The sequence below is a fragment of the Fukomys damarensis genome, unplaced genomic scaffold, assembly GCF_012274545.1.
Source record: "Fukomys damarensis isolate Sample0158 unplaced genomic scaffold, DMR_v1.0_HiC HiC_scaffold_23, whole genome shotgun sequence".
NCBI lineage: Eukaryota > Metazoa > Chordata > Mammalia > Rodentia > Bathyergidae > Fukomys > Fukomys damarensis.
This window is the reverse complement of record NW_022900935.1, coordinates 44,882,604-44,903,575: the sequence shown is the minus strand read 5'-3', so window position 1 is coordinate 44,903,575 and position 20,972 is coordinate 44,882,604. Positions and strand designations below refer to the sequence as shown.

At 56.6% G+C, this 20,972-nt stretch overlaps 1 protein-coding gene across 4 annotated transcripts in view; it reads left to right on the top strand.

Annotated features, from left to right (window-relative positions):
* The window catches only part of Prkcz (protein kinase C zeta), a 75,492-nt gene that overhangs the window by 10,789 nt on the left and 43,731 nt on the right, over positions 1 to 20,972 (top strand). The window contains exon 1 of one of the 4 annotated variants that reach the window (XM_019207971.2): positions 5,079 to 5,194. The exons of 1 other annotated variant lie outside the window; for it this stretch is intronic. In XM_019207971.2, coding sequence (XP_019063516.1) covers positions 5,182 to 5,194 — 13 coding nt within the window. In that variant the 5' untranslated portion in view covers positions 5,079 to 5,181. Of the gene's footprint in view, positions 1 to 5,078; positions 5,195 to 5,520; positions 5,546 to 16,095; positions 16,130 to 20,972 lie in introns of those variants that run through there. 2 more of the 4 variants (XM_033767619.1, XM_033767618.1) reach the window with 2 other exon arrangements.

Here is a 20,972-nt window from a genome sequence, read left to right as displayed (position 1 = left end):
CCCGTGGATGCTCACTTGACCTCATGTGCAAGGATTTATTTTGGGGTTTTCTCATCCTTGCCTGTCTCTATGCCATCCAGTGATGATGAACTTTGTAAAAGTTCTTTTCTGTGCCAATTGGGATGACCATGTGGTTTGCTCCTTCATTCCATTAATGTGGCATGTTCTATTCATGAGTTTCATAACTCCATCCATCTTTGTATCCCATGAGTACATCCTGTTTGGTCATGCATATTATTAGTATTATTGTTCTTGAGACAGGGTCTAGCTATGTAGCCCGGGTGGCCTTGAACTTGCAGTGATCCTCCTGCCTCAGCCTCCCAACTGCTGGGATTACATGCCAGCTTCTCATGAGGTATACTGTAATTATTATTGTTATTATTATTTAGGTACTGGGGTTTGAACTCGTGACCTTCTTCTTGTGAGGCAGGTGGTGGCACCATTGAGCTAAATCCCTGGCCCAGTAATTATTTTTTTATTGTGCTACTCATTCATTTTGTCAGTGTTTTGTTGTTTGTTTTTTTCATTAAGTTTATTGGTACTTTTTAGGTATAGAGTATAGTTACATTCACCATTGGGATCTTGTACCTGTACATGACAGATCTTGGTTCTCATTTTTTCCTTGTACCCTGCCCCGCTTCACCTCCTCCACCTTCCCCTATTTATGAAGACTTTTCCATTTTTTCCTTTGTTTATTTATTTTATTGGGTTGTTTTTTTTTTTTTTTTTTTTTTTTTTTGGTACCGGGGATCGAACTCAGGTCCTTGTTTCCTACACTGCTTCCTGCCTCCCAGCCTTGAGGACTAGGCAATTGGGGATCCCTGTCTCTGTGGTCCAGGTGAGGCACAGGAACCACCTGGTACAGCTGGCACAGGGGTGTGGGGTTGAGCTGTGGGCACCTTGGGCCCTGCCCGTGTCTTTCCTTTCCCCGTGGGCTGGTGGCCCCTGCTATGTGGGTCTGGGGCTGAGTCCCCAGACCCTGCCCTGGCTACCTCGTCCTGCCCGTCCTCACTCAGAAGCTCGTGTGTCGCGTCAGTGCTTTCTGTTCCACCTTTCCGGGTGAGGGATGCATTGCTCTCACAGTTTGGTCTTTGATCTCTGTGCCCGGCAGTGCCAGCCATGGACGGGCATGTGCCTCTTCTCAGGTCCCATGGCCCAGCTTGGGGTCAGGTGCCTCAGGTGCTGGTCCCTGGGCACTTGGGGGTCTGAGCCACTTTGGGGGTGGGAACCTGAAGCAGAGGGTGAAGGAGCCCTGGGCGGGCACCCCACTGCTGCCAGTCCCATCCTGGTGCTTGATGCCCCCACTTCCTCATGGCCCTGGTTACTCTCGGGGCTCTCATCTTCCCCCTCAACCCCCCTAGCAGAGTCATCTGTGGGCAGCTGAGCCCAGGTTGGTAGCCCCGAGGAGGAGGAAGAGCTGAGGACCGGAAGAGCAGTCCCCCACGCCCATCGCATCCCTGGTGTTGGGGCTCAGGGATGACACGGACCCTCTGGCCAGGGGCCATGACCCGGTGGTACTGGTCTTTGTACTCTTTGCTCCTGCTGCACCCCATCCTCCTGCACACCAGTGGCACTCCTTTGTGTCTCTCCTTCTCTTTTCAGTACTGGGGACTGAACCCAAAACTTGCGGGTGCCTGGTGCTTTCATTTTATTCTGAGGTGGGGTGCGTGGCCTCGAGCCTGTGAGCCTTGACTTTCACCTCCCAGCCTGCCAGGGTCACGGGTAGGTGCCACAGTGTGCTACTGCAGGGCCACGGGGTGATGCAGAGTGCTCACCCGAGACCTGAATGGCTATCCCTGCAGGGTGCTGAGTGCAAGGCTCTTCTGGGGCTCAGTGTGGGACCCAGACGTGGAGCCCTGGGCAGCTGCTGCTTGCCCCTGTAGTCATGGCCACATTGAGGTCCGCTGTCTGTGGGCTCCCACAGGCACAGGGATGGTGCTGTGGCACAGGGTGGGGTGGGAGGTCCGGGGACAGTGGGTGGGTTTGTGCCAGGCAGGGTCCTCAGCCTTGGTCCTGTCCCCAGGTCCCCTGCCCTCCTCTCATTCTGGCTGCTGTCCCTCCCACTGTGATTCTCAAGCTCCATGTGCTTCCTGCTGGGTGAGCAGCTGCCTGCAGCAGGGTGGGTGGGTGACCCCAGGGCCTTGGCTGGGCCGCCATAGTGGAGACAGCGTGTATGCGTGGCACCCTGGGACGCTGAGCGTGTGATGGAAAGGTGTTCAGTATACATGCGTTTGGGGGCCACCATGGTGTTGGGTGAGACTTGGGCAGGTGAGAGAGTTGCCCAGTGTCTCAGTTTCCCCGTGCCAAAGCGGGGCACTTGGCATTTGGAAGGGCTCTGGAGCACACTCAGGCTCATCAGCCCCCCTCCCCACCGCACCCAGCCAGTGGCTGGGTGGGAACGAGGCCCTCGACCCCTGACACCCTGTCCTGTCCTCGTGGCCAGGTCAGGACCGTGTGAGGCAGGGAGACTGGTGTAGGCTTCTGTGGGCATCTGCTGAGAGGCCAGGCAGGGTGGGCAGTTACCAGGAATCCTTTCCGCTCACCTAGCACATGTGGCCCTGTATTTATAGATATGACTATTGTTTTATTAAAAATACAGTTTCATTCAGCTTTGTCCCAAATAATTTGCAACAAACTGGAAAAGCTTGCTTTTTTTTCCCACCTAAAATAAGCTTTCAAGCCAGGCATGGTGGTGCATGCCTGTAATCCTGGCACTTGGGAGGCTGAGGCAGGAGGATCTCTGTGAGTTCAAGACCAGCCTGGGCTACATAGTGAGTTCCAGGTCAGTCTCAAGTACATAGTGAGACCCTGCCTCAAAAATAAATAAATAAATAAATAAATAAATAGGAAAAAAAAAAGAGATATACAATTAAAAAAACAGAAACAAAAACAAAAAAATAAACATTCAACAAAATTAGCAACCTGCCAGTTCAGCCTGCATTTTCTAAGTTCTGCAGAGCTGGATACAGTATTTTAGAATGGATTGGAGGAAATAGGCTGAAGGGTAGTATTTGTGATGTACAGCTAGTCACACCTGTGAGGTTTTCCACTGGCCTGGGATAAATTCATATTTTTCTGCTGAGGCCGAGCGTGACCATGTGGTCCGGCTGTCTTAGGGTTATGGTCATGGGCAGGGCTGTAGGCCCTTCCCTGGGGGCCAGGCACTGAGTATCCTGAACATTGAGGCTGATACATCAGCCGGTGTGCATGGCTGACCCCATACAATCTTACCTACGGACACTGACGCTGGCATTTCACGTGCTTTTCCTGTGTCTCAAAATGTTATTCTTTTATTTATTCATTTAGATTTTTTTGAAACAGAGTCTCACTGTGTAGCTCAGATTGGCCCTGAATTCACTAGGCAGCCGAGGCTGACCTCAAATTCGAGATGATCCTCCTGCCTCAGCCTCCCGAATGCTGGAATTACAGGAGTGTACCATTGTGCCTGGCATTGTTATTATTTTTATTTATCAATCAATCAAAAATGTAAGCATCCCCTTTCTATAAAGGTTGGGGACCCTCTGCTGGAAGGAGGGGCCTCAGGACCCTGTGCGCAGTTCCACATTTGGTGAGAAGTCAGTGTCTGAGGAAAAGTGGCAGGAGACTGAGCCCAGGGCTCTGACTTGATCTGCACCATGGGTGCAGATCAGCTGGGGTATGTGTCCACCACTCTCGTGACAGGTGTGGAGGCCAGCACAGCAGGGTGCTCTGCTACACAGGCACAGGCTGGTCACTGCGAGGGGGCTGCACACCACGCAAGGCACCAGGAAGCCCTGGGTGGGCATCAGGGAGCATAGTAGGTGTGGGCCTGAGGAGGCAGATGGGAGGAGCAGGCGCAGGGCCGTGCATGGTGCAGGTTGGCCGGAGTGCAGGCCCCATGGGGGGTGAATGCTGGGTCCCACACCGCTGATCTATGCCTGAGTTCTGCGCTGTCTCTAGGACCGGCTGCCTGGAGGCCGCCTGGCACCTGCTTGTGGTGGTTGGTGGCAGAGTTTGTGCCCTGACCCCCTGTGCTGTGCTGATCACAGTGGCTCCTCTGCCGAACGGGGGTATCAGGAGTCTCTCTTCCTCCCATGTTCCCCTCGAAATGCTGGGTACTCTTCCCATGTATATGGGGTGTTCTGGGGAAGGAGGTGCTGTCCACTGTTTATGAGGATTGAGAGAAACCCCGGCCTACCCTCTGAGTACCCAGGTGTTGGGGTACCAGGGCAGGGCAGAGGCAGCAACCTGAGGTCCACACTGGGTGCAGGGAGCCTCTGCCTAAGGCTGGGGTGTGGTGGGGGCCTAGGTCTCCCATCCCAGACTTGCTGGTGCCCCCCATGGTGAAGACAATTGGGGGGTGCAGCAGTGGCATGGAAGGCCGCTGACAGTCTATCTCCCGATAGACCTGGATACCCATGGCCCCTGGGCATTTGTGTAGGCATCTGGACAAGGTTGTAGATCACTGCTAGGCCTGAGGCAGCTAAACCCCACGTCCTAGTTTGGGTGGCTGACCCTGAGGACGTGGTCAGCCGGTCTCCTCCAGTGTTGCCCTCCCTCCTTGCCTTAGCCCCTCAGTGCAGGGGTGCTTGTTTTGCTGTGACGTCAGCTCCCCGGTATCCATGCCGTGTTTTAGTTTGTGCCTCAGCTGCCGGCTGCAGCTTCCCAGGGGAGCCGGGTACCACCCGGGCCTGGAGACATGAGGCAGGGAGGTGAGAGGCGGGGAGCAGGGCGGCCAGCTTTCCATTAGATCTGCTCCTCCCGCGGCGGCCCACCCTGCTCTGCCTATTGTCGGTCGGAGGCCAGAAGACGCTGCAGCTCTGCTGTGAAAGGGACAGAAAATGCCTCCCTGCACGCCCACCGCCCGCAGCGCATAAAGAATTGGGCGCTGAGGAGGCAGGGGAAGAAAGCCGGTGAGTAATGCGCATCTCTCGGTGGATTTTCCCCGCTGGCCGCAGTGGCGTTGGTTGCAGGCCGTGTGCAGGCAGCGGAGGGGCTGGGAGTCGGCGCCGGTCCTGCGTCCTGGCTTTGCCAGAGCCTGCGTGCCGCACAGATGTTCCCGCACTGATTCCAGTGTCTACGGCCGCCTCAGGAGCACCGCGAGGGGCTGTTGTTTACCTGGGGTGTCGGATTTTCAGGAAATCCGTCCGCTGAGAGGAGCTGGCCGTGAGTGATGCGGCTGAGGCGGGCGTGAGAAGGGAGATGCACGCGGACGGTATGTGTGAGGCCTGGGTCCTGGGCTCACATCCTCCGCAGCACTGGCTGCCCTGGGATCCCGGCCGGGGAGCGGAGCCCGGTCGGTGCGGCGGTCGTGAGCGCGCAGACGGCTGTGTCTGCTGCTTGCTTTCATTCTGCATTGTCGATAGCGCCACAGTGGTGAGGTCTGAGCCCTGCCCCGCGAGCGGCACCTGTCTCCGAGAGCCCCCGCTTTGTGTTGACACCGGCGTCATGTTGGTGCCCGGGTGGCACCGACTGTGCTAATGTGCACGGCTCACTCCACAGGGTCCTGGCGGCCAGCGGGGAGCGCGGCTGTGGCATCCGGCTTTCTGTTCTGAGATGGTTGGAGGTGGATTGGAGGGGACTGGGGCTGCATGGCCTTTGGTGGGGACCCGGGAATGGGGGGCGCTTTTCTGACGTCCATTTTGCAAGGTGTTTTTGTAAAAAGCAAACCCAAGAGACTGCTTTCCATGCCCGGAGGGCTGGCCTGCAGGGCCAGGAGGGAGCGCTCCCCCTGGCACAGTGAGGTGCTGGGTGCCGGGTGCTAGTGGGCTGGGGCAGAGGCTGCATCTTCCCCGGGCTCCGGCTGCCACCCTCAGCTGGGCCAGCCAGGGGATGAGCCAGGTGTTTTGGTCCTTGGATTATGAGATGCTGGCATAGGTATGGGCGAAGAGTTGCCCAACAGGATGTCTGTTCGCTCGCGCCTACTGGGGAGAAATGAGCTGTGTCATAGTTTCTCCAGGATGCCTGGGTGCCGTGGCCTCCTTCCATTTGTGGACCCTGTGCTGGCAGAGCAGTGCTGATGCAAACCTCAGAGAGTAGAGGTGCTGCCAGGGTCTCCAGGGCTGGGCACACCGTGGTGATGTCTTCCGATCCCATGGCCCTCAGGGGGCTCAGGGCTCCCTCCCTGCAGAGAGCCGACCTGCGCTGGTGCCATGCCCGGTGTGGCTGCCAGTCACCTGTGTTTGTCTCGGGCAGATCTGTGTGGAGTCACCATGTCCCTGTGCTGCTGTGGCAGTTGCCAGTGGACTCTGTCTCCCAGTGTCTCTGTGGAGTCAGGGCCGCCACTGTTACAAGAGGGGTTGTACACCGTGGCCACCTGGCTTTGCCCCCGAGGTGCCTGTCACCCTGGGGTCATGCAGTCTGAACGCCAGAGTCATCCACGCCGGTGCTGCAATGGGGCCACCTTGGCCCTGAGCTTCGTGCTGGTCCTGGTGGGCCGCAACAGGGTCGTCTGTGGTCGCAGCAGAGACTTCCTGTGTGCATATTTGGAAGTCCCCGTGTTGCCTGGTCTCTGATGTCCCTGCTGAGCTGCCGGTCACAGGGAAGGGGCCGATGTGGAGTGCGGCCCTCAGAAGGGCCTTCCAGGGCTCAGGATCCCAGGATGGGCTTCCGTGGGCACCTGTGCTGACCTTGATCTGTCAGAGGGTGTGGGAGGGGCCACCTTAGATGGGTTACCTTGCTATTGAGGGGAAGCCCTTTTTGGAATTCTGACGGGAGCAGGGAATCTAGAAAGTTCCCTTTCCGTGCTAGCCCCTGGCATTTGGGTGGCCGGGCAGTTCTGGCCTCACCTCGCTCCACCCCTTCCTGCGTCTCCCTGTCTTGGCCACAGGGCCTTTGCTGAAGCTGTGGTGTCCTCTCCTGCAGCAGGGGTGGAGGGGGTGTGTGACACCTGGGGTGCAGCTCTCACCAGCCGTCACTGCACACCCAGGCACAAAGCAGGTACTCTGCATTTGTCGCCTGTGCCAGGGCTGTGGTCCAGGACAGCCACTTGCCCAGCTCTCAGATTGGTTTTGGTGACAGTCACAGCCGTCACCATGGTCCAGAAGACAGGCGTCAGAGTCTGCCAGGGCCCTGAGGCTCACGGTTTATTTTAGCACTACCCTAAATATGTGGAGTAGGGCACCTCATTTACAACTGGCTGCCTCTCCCTGCCTTGTCTCCCAGGACTCCAGGCGGAACTGGCTAGATTCAACCTCACACTACCCGCAAGCCACCTGGCCCGGCTCAGGCCTTGCTGGCTGGTTAGGTGCACAGTGCCTGTGGGCGCGGGGACCCTGACTGTGTCCAATGCTGCTTTGAGCGCTTCAAGTCTTTCTGGTGTTTACTCCTTCCTGTGTCTCCTGTGGGAGATGTGCAGAGATCCGTTTTCTAGCAAGGTGGAGGCACCCTGTGTCGGGTGCAGCAAGGGCCTGGGCTGGTGCAGGCTGGCTCTGTTGTGCAGTTGGGCCATGGGAGAACTGAGCCCCGGGTGTAGGCCCTGTGTCCCAGCCTGGTCAGAAGTCATGTTGCTGTTACTGCTGGCTGCACTTTAGTAAAGTTTGCACTGTGGATAATTTTTATATTTAAAAGTTTAAGGTGGTGAGCACCCCATGTGACTGAAGAACAGCAGATGAGCACTCAGCCCTGCATCCTACCCCAACCCCCTGTGCTCAGTGTGGCTTCTGGTGTGCACCTCTCACGTGCTGCTGTTCCGGTCTCCTCCGTCAGGGCAGCGCTGGACACCTGTGCAGACCTGGCTGTTCAGCTCTCCTTCCTCCCTCCCCACTCCCAGCAGGGTCACAGCCCCATCTGGTGTCATCATGGGTCATACAAACGTCTTCGAGCCCCTGCTTCCGTTCAGTTGGTGCTTGTCCTGGCCGTGGCACCCAGCTGGAGGTCACCCTCTGTGTGCAGTGGTCTCTGCACTCTGACCCTGGGCTCCCCCAGAGCTGCCCTCCAGAATCTGTCTGGACAGAGGCGTGAGAGGCTGATTTCTGAGTGTGCCAAGAGGGCGTTGCTGCCACCCACCACAGCTGGGTGTCTCAGCCAGGTGCAGACACGCACTTGCCCCCGGGGCCCCAGCTCCCAGCCCTGTCGGTTGTCTCTGGCTTTCCGTGGGTCAGTTTTTGTGTGTAGTTTTTCTCCATGAGGTCTTGAGGTGCTGGTGTCTTCTGTGCTCACGCCCTTCCTGGTGCTGCGTCCTGACACGCACTGCCTACCTGGACTCGGCGGGAGGTCTGCGGGCGGAAGCGCTGTCCTGTTTTCTGATGCCTGGCCCCTCTTCTGCCATCCTTTCCAGAGCTGCTTCTGGCGCTGCTTGGCCCTCCTAGGGTGCTCTTCTAGGTTCCTCATTTCCATTTCTCTGGCTCTGTAGTTCTTCTCTTTCGTTTTCTGAGCGACTTGCTGTTCTCTGAGCTCCCTTCCGAAAGCGAATGTGTAGCTCTCCTCTCGCAACTCTCCTTGTGGCTGCGAGGCTCGGGGTACATGTGGCAGTAGAGCAAGGTATCGCGCACTTTGATAGTCCTGTGGCTGTGTGTGTGGATGCCCGCCCTGCCAGATGTTCTGAGCGTTGGCACCCTAATTTCTCCGGTCGCAGATGCACCGCTGGAGGCAGAGAGGTCAAGAAATCATCTCAACCCCCCAGCTGTGTGCAGTGGCTCTTGGGCCCCAGTCCGCATGGTAGAGGTCGTGGCCTGGCTGGCCTCCTCCTAGAGCCTCCATGGTGGTCGGCCCACATCCGGGTGCCTCGCTGACAGTCAGGAGACTACGTCTCCACCTGCCTTCTCCCAGTGCCTGGCCCGTGGCACTGGTCTCTGCTCAGTCTCCTGGCGACTACAGGATCATGTGCCCTCAAGTCCTGGTGTCACTGTCCCTGCCTTGACTTCCCTTTGCTGTCATGCAGTGGCAGAGCTTCCATTCTCTGGACTGCGGCCTTGGGAGGGGTGGTGGGGGTCGTCACACGTCCGCCAGGCTGTCTGTCCAGGGGCATCTGGTTGTGTCTCTCAGCAGTCCTGGAGAGGCCCTCATAGCATACTGTGGAGGTGGGTAGCCGGAGTGGCAGTTGTGAATCAGCATGAGCCTGGAGTCTGTGTGTGTGTGTGTGTGTGTGTGTGTGTGTGTGGCACTGAGGATTGAACCCAGGGCTGTGCCTGTGAGCGTGTGTTCCACCCCATTGCGGTGGGAGCAGAGGAGGAGCTGAGTGGACAGCTCAGGGCCTTGTGCTCTGTCCCTCCCTCTGCTCAGCTGGGCAGTTTTCAAGGGCCTTTGCCCCAGTGGGGGTGGTGCTCAGCCAGGTGACCCCGTGGGACCTGGGCAGAGGTTGTGTGTTTTTAGAAGGTGTGACTGACAGGGGATTGAGATGGGCTCTCTGCTAGCTGGCCCTGGGCCATGGCCGATGGACCAGCAGTGATCGGCGAGCTGAAATCCACCCCGTCCCGAGGTCCTGGCTCCCCTGCATCCCCTCTGCCCAGGGCCCTTCGGACGCTCTGGACAATGTTGGGTGCTGGCCGGGTGTTTGCCTGTGTCTGATGTTTCCTTGTGGCTAGATGGGGTGTGGCTGGCGTCTCCTCGAGGGTCTTCCTATGGGCGCATGGGCCCATGGCCACCCTGTGCCAGGCCATGGGGGCCCCCCTGGCCCTGCTGTGCTCTGGGGAAGGAGTTACCTGTCCTGCTGTGGGCTGCACTGTGCAAGGGGAAGGACAGGCCCTGTCCCGCGGCCTCACCGGCTGTGTGTGATCTCGGCGGGGCCTTCCGGTCCGGCTCAGTGAAGCACACCCTCCGTGTTGCTGTTTGTCTGCTTTAAACAGAAAGGCAACAAGGAAAATTGGATTTGAATGGAGACTATAATTAATCATTTCGTGAATATAAGATTACTTCATTAAGTATGCCTGGCTGGTAGACGTTCAGCACCGGGCTCTGGGGAAGACAGAGCAGGCATATTTGTAGCCATAGCCATGACTTCGGGGTGCGGGGTGCTCAGTGGGCCCAGAGCTGCCATCCCAGGAGCCCCTAGGGGAGGTGTCCAGTGGTGACCAGACCCCCATGGCCCAGTTCTGAGTGTCCGTGCACAGCCCAGATAGTGATGTCTACACTCATCGCACAGGCCGGACAGCAGGTGGGATGTAGGTGTCCGTGGCTCGCGGTACCTGCCCTGGCTCAGGAAGCTGAGTCCAAGGCTGCCTGCCTGCTGAGATCTGCTTCCACTGCCTCAGGCCCAGTTCTCAGATGCTGCTGGTGTCTCCACCGTGAAAAGGCGAGGGCCACGGGTGCCCCTGTGTCAGGCCCTGCAGGGCAGGGAGCTCTGCCCATTTCCAGGGGGCCAACAGGGATGCTTTCAGCTTGTGGCGGTCCCAGGACCACGACCCTGTTCACAGGGCCGCAGGGGGCAGTGGGGCTGGCACAGGTTGCTGCTTGGGCCTGAGCGGAGCCCAGCCTTGGCCCCCTGCTCCCTGGGTCCAGCCTGGCGCTCAATCAGCAGCAGACTGCTGGCCTGGCCTCGGTTTACACACATGAAAGTGGCTGAGGTCTCAGAGAGCATTTAGGTTCCAGCATTACAGTATTAGAAATTGGAAATGAGAAACAGTTATTCATTTAACAATTGTAAAACCGCTATGTGCCCATAATTAGCACAATTCCGATGAGTTATGGCCATATTCTTTGTCTCCTCACTTTCGGCAGTGCTGGGGATCCAGCCCCAGGCCCTGTGGGTGCTAGGCCCAGGTTCTACAACTGAGCCGCACCCCACCATTTCACAAACAAAACATGGAGTCCTTGTGTCTGGCTTAGTGGAAGTCTGTTGCTATCTCTCTGGCAGAAGGGTGTGGAGAGTGCCCAGGGCCTCAGCCCTCAGGTAGAAGCGGGGCTGCTCCTCCCAGGTGACCCCCACTCCTTGCAGGCCAGGCAGCCATGAAAGCTACAGCAGAGACCTCAACCCTGCCGTCGGAGCCCAGGCTGTGGCCTGCGTGGGCTCCTGCCAGTCCCACGTGGTCGCTGGCCGAGGGTTACTGCTGTGGGCTCTATGGGGCCCCTGCCATCCGTGTGGTCTGATGTCCCTGAGGAGAGCGCTGTACTTGCCGTGCCCGCGGTCTGGTTCCCAGGGCTGCCCGGCCCTGCCAGCTTAGCCACTGCCCGTGTGTCCTGCTGTCCCATGGGCTGCGCCACCCTGGCCTCCAATGGCAGTGGCATAGGAAAGATACAACTCCAGACCTGTTAGATATCAGATATGCCAAGCTTGCAGTCTCATAGCATCGAGGAATGAAGTTACAAACCAGAGGAGGGAGTTAGTAGTCTCACAGGAAATAAGAGAGGAGAATCACACTGAGTTCCAGGCTTCTGGGTAACTTGTGTAGCAGATCACAGCATGGCACAGGTGGCAGACTACAGGTGGCCCACAGGGTTGGGGGAGCCACTTGGCAATGCACAGCCAGGTGCTTTGAGGAAGGGAGCAGGACGTGGCTCTGGGCGTGGACTGGGCGGTGCTGACCACAGTCCAGTCTCAGGTGCTGCTTCCCTGCAGCTGCGTGGCCCTCCATCCCGTGGAGGCTGGCCTCTCGCCTCGCCTCTGGCCACAAATCCCATGTCTATTTCTGTGCCGACTCCCTGAGGCCCAGCCCTCTCTGGCTGCCTGTTAACTTCTCTCTCATGGAGCTGCCTATAGTAGAGGCTATGGGTGGAAGGGAGGGGACACTGAGGCAGGGCCTCTCATCTTGGGTGACCCTCGCCAGCCCAGGGTTGGGGCTGTGTGGCCTCAGGCTGACACCTGGTGGCAGTGTCACGGGTCAGACCCTGCCCGACCGGTAGGTCGAGCTGGCTCTCCGCCTTCTGTGTGATTCCAGGGAAGGGTGGGGTCTGCCACCCGCCTGAGTGAGCCAGTGCTGGGTGGATCTCTGTGGGGAACAGTGTGGCGGACGCCTGGAACAGACCCGTGGAGCGGTGAGCACTGGCCAGCGGCACAGAGGGAGGCGGGAGGGTGTGGAGAGGCTCTCACAGCGGACCTCAGCCTTTTCTGCCTGCTTACAAATCTGCCAGGACTTTGTGTTGTGAATTTGCAATTCCTTGGGAGATGTTTGTTGTGGCAAATGTTTATCAGTGGCATTTTCAGAATTGTTGCTCATTTACTGAAAGGGAAGGTAGAGCTGCAGATGGTGCTGCAGGCCACAGCTGGCACTGCCCGGCCTGGCCCCCTGCAGCCCCAGGCAGGCTGGTGTTCTGCCCAGTGCAGACCCAGAGCCTCAGAGGCCAGCACAGGCTTCTTGCCTGGGTCCCTGAGGGCCAGCAACAGGGACCCACACACCCGGCTACTCCGGCCAAACCCAGGCTCTGCCACAGTGTCTGCAGCCTCCCGTGTCCAGCTGAGCATCTGTGTTTTTCAAATCTTCTGTCACAGGAAGGAGGCTGCTCTGGGGCAGGGTCCTCAGTGATTCTTGGGTGGACTCAGGGCCGTGCAGGCCGCAGGTGGAACTACTGCTGGCCTGTGTGCTCCCTTGGGGTCAGCATTCCATGGAGACCCCACCCTCGTGTTGACGTGGTCCGGAGGAAGGGCCATCCCTCCTGCACTGCTGAAACGTGTCAGTGTTAGCATGAGGGGGTGTGGCGGGGCCCGGGCTGCTGTGTGCGCGGCCGTCGTTGTTCGATCTGAGGCTCTGGCTCCTGAGTGGCTGGCGGCACCTCCTGAGTGGCCCTGGGCTTTGTCTTCTCACTGGGCTTCATGCTCTGTTTTCCAGCATGATGTTCACCTTGCTCCCGTCCCCGCTGGGCTGGAATTGGCCATTTCTCCCGGGGGCCTGGCTTCCTCGGGAATGGGGAACAGTGTTTGGAAACCACCTGAGTGTCCTGCTGCCCCTGGGCCTGGGGCAGTGGGGCTGGCCGAGTGCACGTCCAGGCTTCAGGTCTCAAGCACAGAGGCCTGGGGGGACCATGGGCTCTTTCTGCCTCGCCAGTGTCTCTTCCTCTCTGCTGCCATATGTTCACAGGTGCCGGTTGGTGACCAAGCAGGCCAGCGTGCATTGGCCCTGTCCTGTCCCCAGGGTACAAGGTGTCATGCTTACGCATGGCGTATAGTTCTCAGGAGGGTCCAGACCCATGTTCCGCCTCCTGGGTTATGTGATTTGGTATCACTTTCAGGGCATTTTCCCAATCTTTCTGTTCTTATTTTGAGATGGGGTCTCACTGTGTAGCCCACATTGGCCTTGAATTCAGCCATCCTGCCTCAGCCTCCTGAGTTCTGGGATTATCAAGCCTGTGCCACCACATCTAGAATCTCACCTTACTTATTGTATTTCAGGGTTATTTAAATGAAGCATGTGATGCAAGAATAACAATCCCTATTTCCATACATTTGATCCTGTGCGCATCTGACTTAATTGTTTTGCTCATTCTTGCTGGTTTTCTTCTCATAAAAATAAGGATGTGTGTGCACTCTTACTTGTACTTCTTGTGGCATAAAGGGTAGCTCAGCACGTACTTTTTCCTGTGCTTTGCTTTCTTACTCTCTGTCTTTTTTATTTAGGCACACACATTTATGTATATTTAGGATGAGACTAGAAGTGAGAGTGATACAGATGCCACCAGCATCACAAAGCCCGGAAAAGTAACTTTCGTCAGACCTGTCATATATGATCTTCTCGCCATGCTTCTGATTTCCCCCGACATTTTTTTTCCTTTTCTTTCTCATTGAGTTTATTGGTACATTGTAGGTGCACAGTAAGTTACATCCATCATTGGGACCTTGTACCTTTTCATGACAGATCCTGGTTCTTATTTTCTCCCCACTCCCCTGCCCTCCCTTCATCCTCTCTACCCTTCCCTATTTACAAAGACTTTGTTTCCATTTTCTCCTTTTCTCATATTTTTTCTTTTCCCTTCTTTCCTTTTCCCTCCCCTTCCCACTTCCCCTACACCTTTAGCCCTTTTCTTCCTATTTCCTACCCCCCAACATTTTCTAGCAGCAGGTACTTTGGTGCCCTTCTAGATAGTGGTTTTTAAATATTCTCTGTGTAGAAACCTCGGGAGAGTCCTGGATTCAGTGTTCCTTCTAATGGGGTTATTAAAACACGTTCACTGACTGGCCACGCAGACTCCTGTTGGCCATGGGACCTGGGACGTCGGTTATGTTCAAGCCCATTGTCTTGGGACATGGGTCCCCTTCCCACTGGGTTCTGGGGAGGTGGCGGGCAGCCGCGCCCCATGCAGTTGGGCCTTTGAGCAGCTCCTGGTCAGGGAGGCTCCTGGACCACAAGGCCCACAGTGCCCCCTGCCCCACATGGTCAGGACGCAGCAGAGCCTGCCATCTTCGCCGTGCACGTGTGCGGTCACAGTGTGACTGTTTTCCTATTGTCCACCAGGTCTCTGGGATGCGCTTTCTCCCCACGTCTAGCATGTGCATATGTGTGTAACTCAGTGCCTCAGGCCTGCCAAGCATATGCTGTACCACTGAGCTGCACCGCTGTGCGTTCATGCATGTGCAAGTGTGTGTGTGAGTGTGCGTGCATATGTGTTACACATGCCCAGGGAGCACTGAGCTGCACCCAGGACCTTTTTATTTTATATCATTTTTACTTTTGCAGTACTGAAGTTGGAACCCAGGGACACTCTGCCACTGAGCTATCCCCAGACCGTTGTTCTTTACTCTTTACTTTTTTTTTTCATTGAGTTTAATTGGAACTTTTTAATTTATTACTTTTTTTTTTTTTTTTTGGTTTTTTTGAGACAGGGTCTCACTATGTAGTTGAGACTGACCTGGAACTCACTATGTAGTCCAGGCTGGTCTCGAACTCATAGCGATCCTCCTGCCTCAGCCTCCTGAGTGCTGGGATTACAGGCGTGCGCCACCATGCCTGGCCTTTAATTTACTTTTGACTTTGTTTTGTTTTGGGTTTTTTTAAATAGTCTCTCTATGTAGCCCAGGCTGGTCTTGAACTCATGGAGATCCTCCTGCCTCTGCCAACCAAGTTCTGGGAATACAGGCATATGCCATCACACTTTTTACTTTGAGACTCAATAAGTTGTCCAGGCTGTTTCAAACTTGCAATGCTCCTGCCTCAGCCTCTTGATGGGATTATAGGTGTGCACACTGCACCCTGTCCTGCTATCTGCTTTTTTTTTTTTTTTTTGATACCAGGGATATGGAACTCAGGACCTTGCACTTGCAGTTGCAGCACCACTGAGCTACATCCCGGCCCCCCACTCTCTGCTTTTAAGCAAAGGAGGCTCTGCCCAGAACAGGCAGTGGAGGATGGTTAGGGATCCTGCCGTGGGTGCAGCTGGCCCTGCTACAGCTGGAATAGTGGCAGCACCATGGCTGGGGTCCTCAGGCCAGCGACTCTGGAGCTGGTGGCTCCACTGCATCTGCTCGGGGTCACTGGGGATGCCTTGTTTGCCGTTAGTTACATTGGTCTCATCCTGTCATCCAGAAGCCTGGAGCTGAGTTGCTGAATGCAGGGCATCACGAGATACCAGGGTAGACTGCGGGTGGGCCTGCCATGCACAGCGCCTGGCTGCAGGGACGTGGGGTGGCCGGAGGTGGCTTCTTTTCGAAACAGCATCTGGGCTGGGGGAGTTTTCCAGTTCACAGGGGCCACCCACTCTCAAGGTGGGGCAGGGAGCCCCCTTCCCAACCATCTGACAGGGAACCGGGGCTTGGTTGAGAGCGCGCGGCTGGGCTGGTTTTGCCAGTTCCCTGGGCCTCGAGCATGGGCAGGCGGGGTGGGCGTGCAGCGGGCTACGCGGTGACTGGCACGTGCTGGCTGCTGGACGCTGAGGCTGAAGGCGGCCTTTGTTAGGCCGTGGCGGAGCAGCTCTGAATAGCAGCTTTCTCTGTTCTGGAGGCAGTGGGGGGCAGGGGGATGGGGTTGGGGTTCAAGGACCCCAGTTGGAGTGGGTTCACACCTCCCAGTCTGAAGCCTCGGAAGGACACTGTGCAGTTCCTACCCCGAGGTCTGCCCGAGACCCTCCCTGTCCTCAGGGGCCAGCAGGGCCTCCCGCCTCTCTGGGTACAGCTCATCCCTTTCCCGAGGACGTGCCCCCATGCATCTGCCCACTGCGCGGGACTCCCCAGGGACAAGGTGTTGACCTCGGGTGCACCCCGAGGGCTGAAAGCGGTGTCTGGGGCCCAGCGAGGGTGCCCTGGGTGGTACCCAGTGTCCACTTGTGCAGATGCTCCAGCAAGTGGCAGGTGAGTGGCCCTTCGGGGACAGCAGAGTTTCATCTGCCTCAGACCTGCTGCAGTGCCACCTCCCTCTCTGGGTCAGGCTTGGGTGTGTGCCAGACGGGAGCCGGCCCTGCCACGTTCTTGTCTGCACTGGTTGTAAAAGCAGTGCACGCTGACCATGCGGGCTGAAAGTGTTGGGGACAAATTACAGTCGTCCTCCGTGGTCCTCTTTCCCTTTGTGCTAGTCTCACATGCGTGTTAACTTTTAATGAAAAGGTTGGGTGCACCTCCCAGCCTCGTGGCCCCTCTGCCTCGGAGGGAAGGTGCCCCCATCCTGGGAACAGAGCACAGGTCTGTGGATGGACCTTGGTGTTGCTGATGGGCTGAGTAGCTGTGCCCATGGGCAGGCGTATGGTGCACTCCTTCTGGTTTGGATTTTTGGAGACAGGGTCTCACTCTGGTTCAGCCTGGCCTTGAACTCACAGTGATCCCCCCACTTCAGCCTCCCAAGTGCTAGGATACATGTGTGTGCCACCACCATACCTGGCTCCTTCTTCCTTGGGTACAAAACACTGTGGATCCTGAGGCAGGAGGTGATGGTGCAGGAGGGACCGGTGTCCTGAAGAAGATTGGAGTTTGGGGTGGTCATACACCTGGGATCCCAGCACTCCGAGGCTGGGGAAGGAGGACTGCAACTTCCAGCCCAGCCTGGTTGACTCAAAATAACCAAAGGCCCAGGATGTGGCTCAGTGGGAAGGCCTTGGGTTCAGTGCCCAGTACTGGGGAAAAATGCTAACAACATAACCCAGTGGGTCCTGGGGGTGACCAGCCTGGGTGGCCAGCGCTACTGGGACTGGGGTTGGGCTCCTGTCCAAGCCCCAGGATGTGAAGTCTGTGGAGGGTACATTTCCTGGTGGGGGGCCACAGAGGCACTGAGCTGAGGAAGAAGGACCCCAAGCAGAGGGGAGGAGACAGCGCTGGGCTTGTGGCTGTGTCAGGATGGAGAAGGTGCCCGGGAGGCTCACAGGCGGCCTCAGTGTGCCACCTCTTGGTGGGGCTCTGGGGGGCTGGGGCGCCAAGCAGCAGACATCCGCACATAGACTCCGGAACCCAGGATGGGGCTGGGCTTGGGCTCGGTGGGTCTCGAGGTGGCTGTGGGGCCCCCAGCCTGTCCCCTTCTCTGCCTACCCTGCAGTCCCTGGCCCCCAGCCCGCGGAGGCCGGAAAGGGCTCTTGGGCACCCGGCCTGTGTGTCACTCGTTCCCAGAACAGTGTGGGCCATGGGAGCTGTGTGTGGCTGGTGGTGCTGCCCTCTCAGAGGCCGGCAGGGCAGGGTGGCACAGTGGTGGCCCTTCTGCGGTTCACGTGGGCTTGTGGGTGCGTGGGATACCCCACCCACGGCATCGGAGTTCTCAAAGGTCCCTACTGGGCCTGGGCCACTGACACGGTGTCACTGCCTTGGGGTCTGAGCATAAGGCTTGAGCTTGGCAGCTCCATCTCTGGTTTTACAGTAAGAATAGTAACAGCGGTGGCTGTTAGCATTGTTCCAAATTTGTCATCTCTGCAGAGTGGCAGGGCTTATCATCAGGTATACTTTTTTTTTGTACCAGGGATCAAATTTGGGTCTTTGCATTTGCAAGGTAGGCAGTAGAACCACTGACTAAATCCCCAGCCTACCAAGTAGACTCTTTTGGGGTAATTTTTTTTTTTTTTTTTTTTTTAAACAGGGTCTCACTATGTAGTTGAGACTGACCTGGAACTCACTGTGTAGCCCAGGCTGGTCTCGAACTCACAGCGATTCTCCTGCCTCAGCCTCCCAAATGCTGGGATTATAGGCGTGTGCCAGCATGCCCTGCTCAAGTAGTCTTTTAAAGCCAAAATCAGTCCTGGCTTCTGGACTCTCATATTCCTGTTGGCAGAAGTCTTGGGGAACTTTCTGCCTCTGGAGGGACCGTGGTTCTCATTCCCCGGGTGCCTTTCGTCTGATGCTGGAATACAAAGCAGGAACCACAGTGAGGTCAGGCAGCTCTGCCTGGGGCTTCCCTCCCTCTCCCAGGCTGGGGCTTCCCCCAGGCTGCCACAACCACACACAGCCCAGAGGCACACACAGCACATACTGGCCAGCGGCAGAGCGGCTCACGCCTGTGATCGCAGCTGCTCAGGAGGCTGAGGCAGGAGAGTTACAAGCTTGAGCCCAGCTTGGGCAACTTCATGAGACTTCAGCCCGACATGTAAAGGTGGGTTGCGGGTGAGGACACTGTTGCAGATTTTCTGAGAGTATGTGAGGCTCTGGGTTCTGTCCCTACACAGATGGAAAGGAGGGAGGCAGGGAGGGAAGCAGGAGGCCCAGGTCAGCGCCTGTAGGCAACTCGGTGAAGATCTGCTTCCTGCTACAGAGACATTGCCTTCCTGCCTGGCTGAAAAGAGACAAACAACGTGGGCTGTTCTGTCCAATGCTAACCCCATTCCCAGGGCCCTGGCACCCAGATACCCTACCTCCTAAGCTGGCACAGTTGCAGCCTGTGATCCCAGCACTTAGGAGGCTGAGGCAGGAGGATCGCCATGAGTCTGAAGCCAGCCTGTGCCACGTAGTGAGTTCAAGGTCAGCCTGGACTGCATAGTGAGTCCCAGAAGCAAAATAAGACAGAGACTGGACCCCTGACCCCAGCACCCAGGTCTGGCATGGATGCAGATGTGTCCAGATGCAGCTCCAGTGCAGCCATACGAGGTCTCAGTTGGCTGTGTCACACGGAGCAAAAGTTGGTCCTCCTGGGGCTTGGAGCCCAGGACCCAGCTCTGCTATGGCTGCAGGGATCTGACCTGCATGTAGGCCGCGCAGGGCCGGGGTTGCGCCTCAGCGTGGACTGGAGCACAGCTCAGCCCCTGAGGGCCTAGGTGGCATCTTGTCTTCAGTGCTGCCTGGCCCTGACCTGCATTCACAGTCACACCACCACTAGGGCAGTGCTGCCTGCCCCGTGCCAACTCCCTGTTGGAGCCTGAGGCCCTGGGAGTTGGCTCACTCACTAGGGCCAAAGCTCCCCTCAGGTGGTTTGGTTTGGTGTTGCTTTTGGTCTTAGAGACAGGATCTTGATATGTAGACCAGGCTGGCCTTCAACTTGCCATCCTCCTGCCTCAGCCTCCTGAGTGCCAGGATTTCAGGTGTGCCTCACCATATTTCACGCCTCAGGTGGTTTTGAAGAATCACCAAGCTCCTCCAATATGGTCACCTGCTTATTTATTGACTGATGTGTTTGTTTGTTTGTGATGCAGGGGGTTACATGCAGGGCTTTCACACTGAGCTCTATCCCAGCCCTTTAATTTTGATACAGTGTGATCCTCCTGCCTCAGCCTCCCAAGTGCTAGGATTACAGGCGTGGGCTACTGAGTCCAGCTCCCACTGCACGTCTGAGATGAAGCCCTCATCTTTTTGTTGCAGTGCCAGAATCAAACCCAGTACCTGTGCATGCTGAACATGTGCTCACCACTGCCTGTGGCCCCGCCTGGAGCCTGGTGTCCTGTGGCCCCTGTCCTGTCCCTGACATGTGTGGCCTGGCCGCTGTGAGTCAGCACAGCCTCTGAGCCAGAACTGGCCCAGAAGAGGTTCAGGGGTCCTGCTTGTGGGCCTTTGTTTTTGAGTTTTGCTTTTAGCATTTGGCTTACTATTTTCTGATTTCATTCCATGCCCATATTTTAGCCATATTAAATTAACCATCCTTGTACATTTCACAGAGTCCTACTGCCTTTGACACCCTGAGCTGAGTGCACTATCCAACACACCTTGTAAATGTCTCCTTCTGGGATGCATGGACACACTCCAGTGGCGAGAACTGGGCCTACCATTTTTGGTTTTGGTTTTTGGTACTAGGGATCAAACTTGGGTCCTTGCGCTTGTGAGGCAGGCAGTGGAACCACTGAGCCAAATCCCTGGCCCGTGTTTTTTAATTGTGATAAAATACACACGACCCAAAAGTGTCTCTTTATACTGTTTCTAAGTGTGCAGTCCCCATCGCTGTGTAGCCAAGCGGTTCCGGCCCTGTGTCCGTGTCCAGGCAGGGCTGTGCCCCGTGGCTGCTTGTCAGAGGGTGGCCATTGGTGCGGCTGGCGTTAGGACTTCCCGCTTTCGCCACTTTCCTGTACCCACTCATCCGTGGCTGCTGGGGCTGCGCTGAGCAATGCTGCCTGGATCCTGGCCGGGCCACTGTGTGCTATGGCTTCTCTGCCCTAATTCCTAAGCAGCCTGCAGGCCTCATGCCCACCGGCCATGGCAGAACACAGCCTTCTCCTCTCCTTCCCTTTCTTTTGGTTCTGTTCTGGGGGCAGTGCCCGTCCTAACAGTGCGAGGCCTTGCGTCTCTGAGGGGCAGCAATGTGGAGCACCTTTTTGTGTGAATTTCAGCATTTGTGAGTCTCTTTAGTGAGCTATCTGTTCACATCCCTTGCCCATATTTTAGCCAGTTATTTTGTTTTAATCCCTGTTGCTTCTTAATGAAAGGCCTCAGGCCATGTGAGTTGTTCTTCACCTCCTCTTTTGGAACCACTAATTAAAGAGGCAGGAGGAGGTGGCAGAGGCCTGCACCCTGGGCAGCGACAGCCAAGCACCCCGCACAGCATTCGGGAGCCGCGTCCTGGATGGCGTTTCCTTCCCTCCACTTTCCTTGGTGTCTGCCAAGTCTTTAGTCGGGCTATTACTAACTTTTTTTTTTTTGGTACCAGGGATCGATCTCAGGACCTTGTGTTTGCCAGGCAGGCGCGGTGCCACTGAGCTAAATCCCCAACCCATCATTAACTTTCTAAAAAGTAAATGTTATTTTATTTTATCTCACCCCCCCCAGCCCCCTTCCCTCCCTGTATACAAAGCTTTGGGATTTT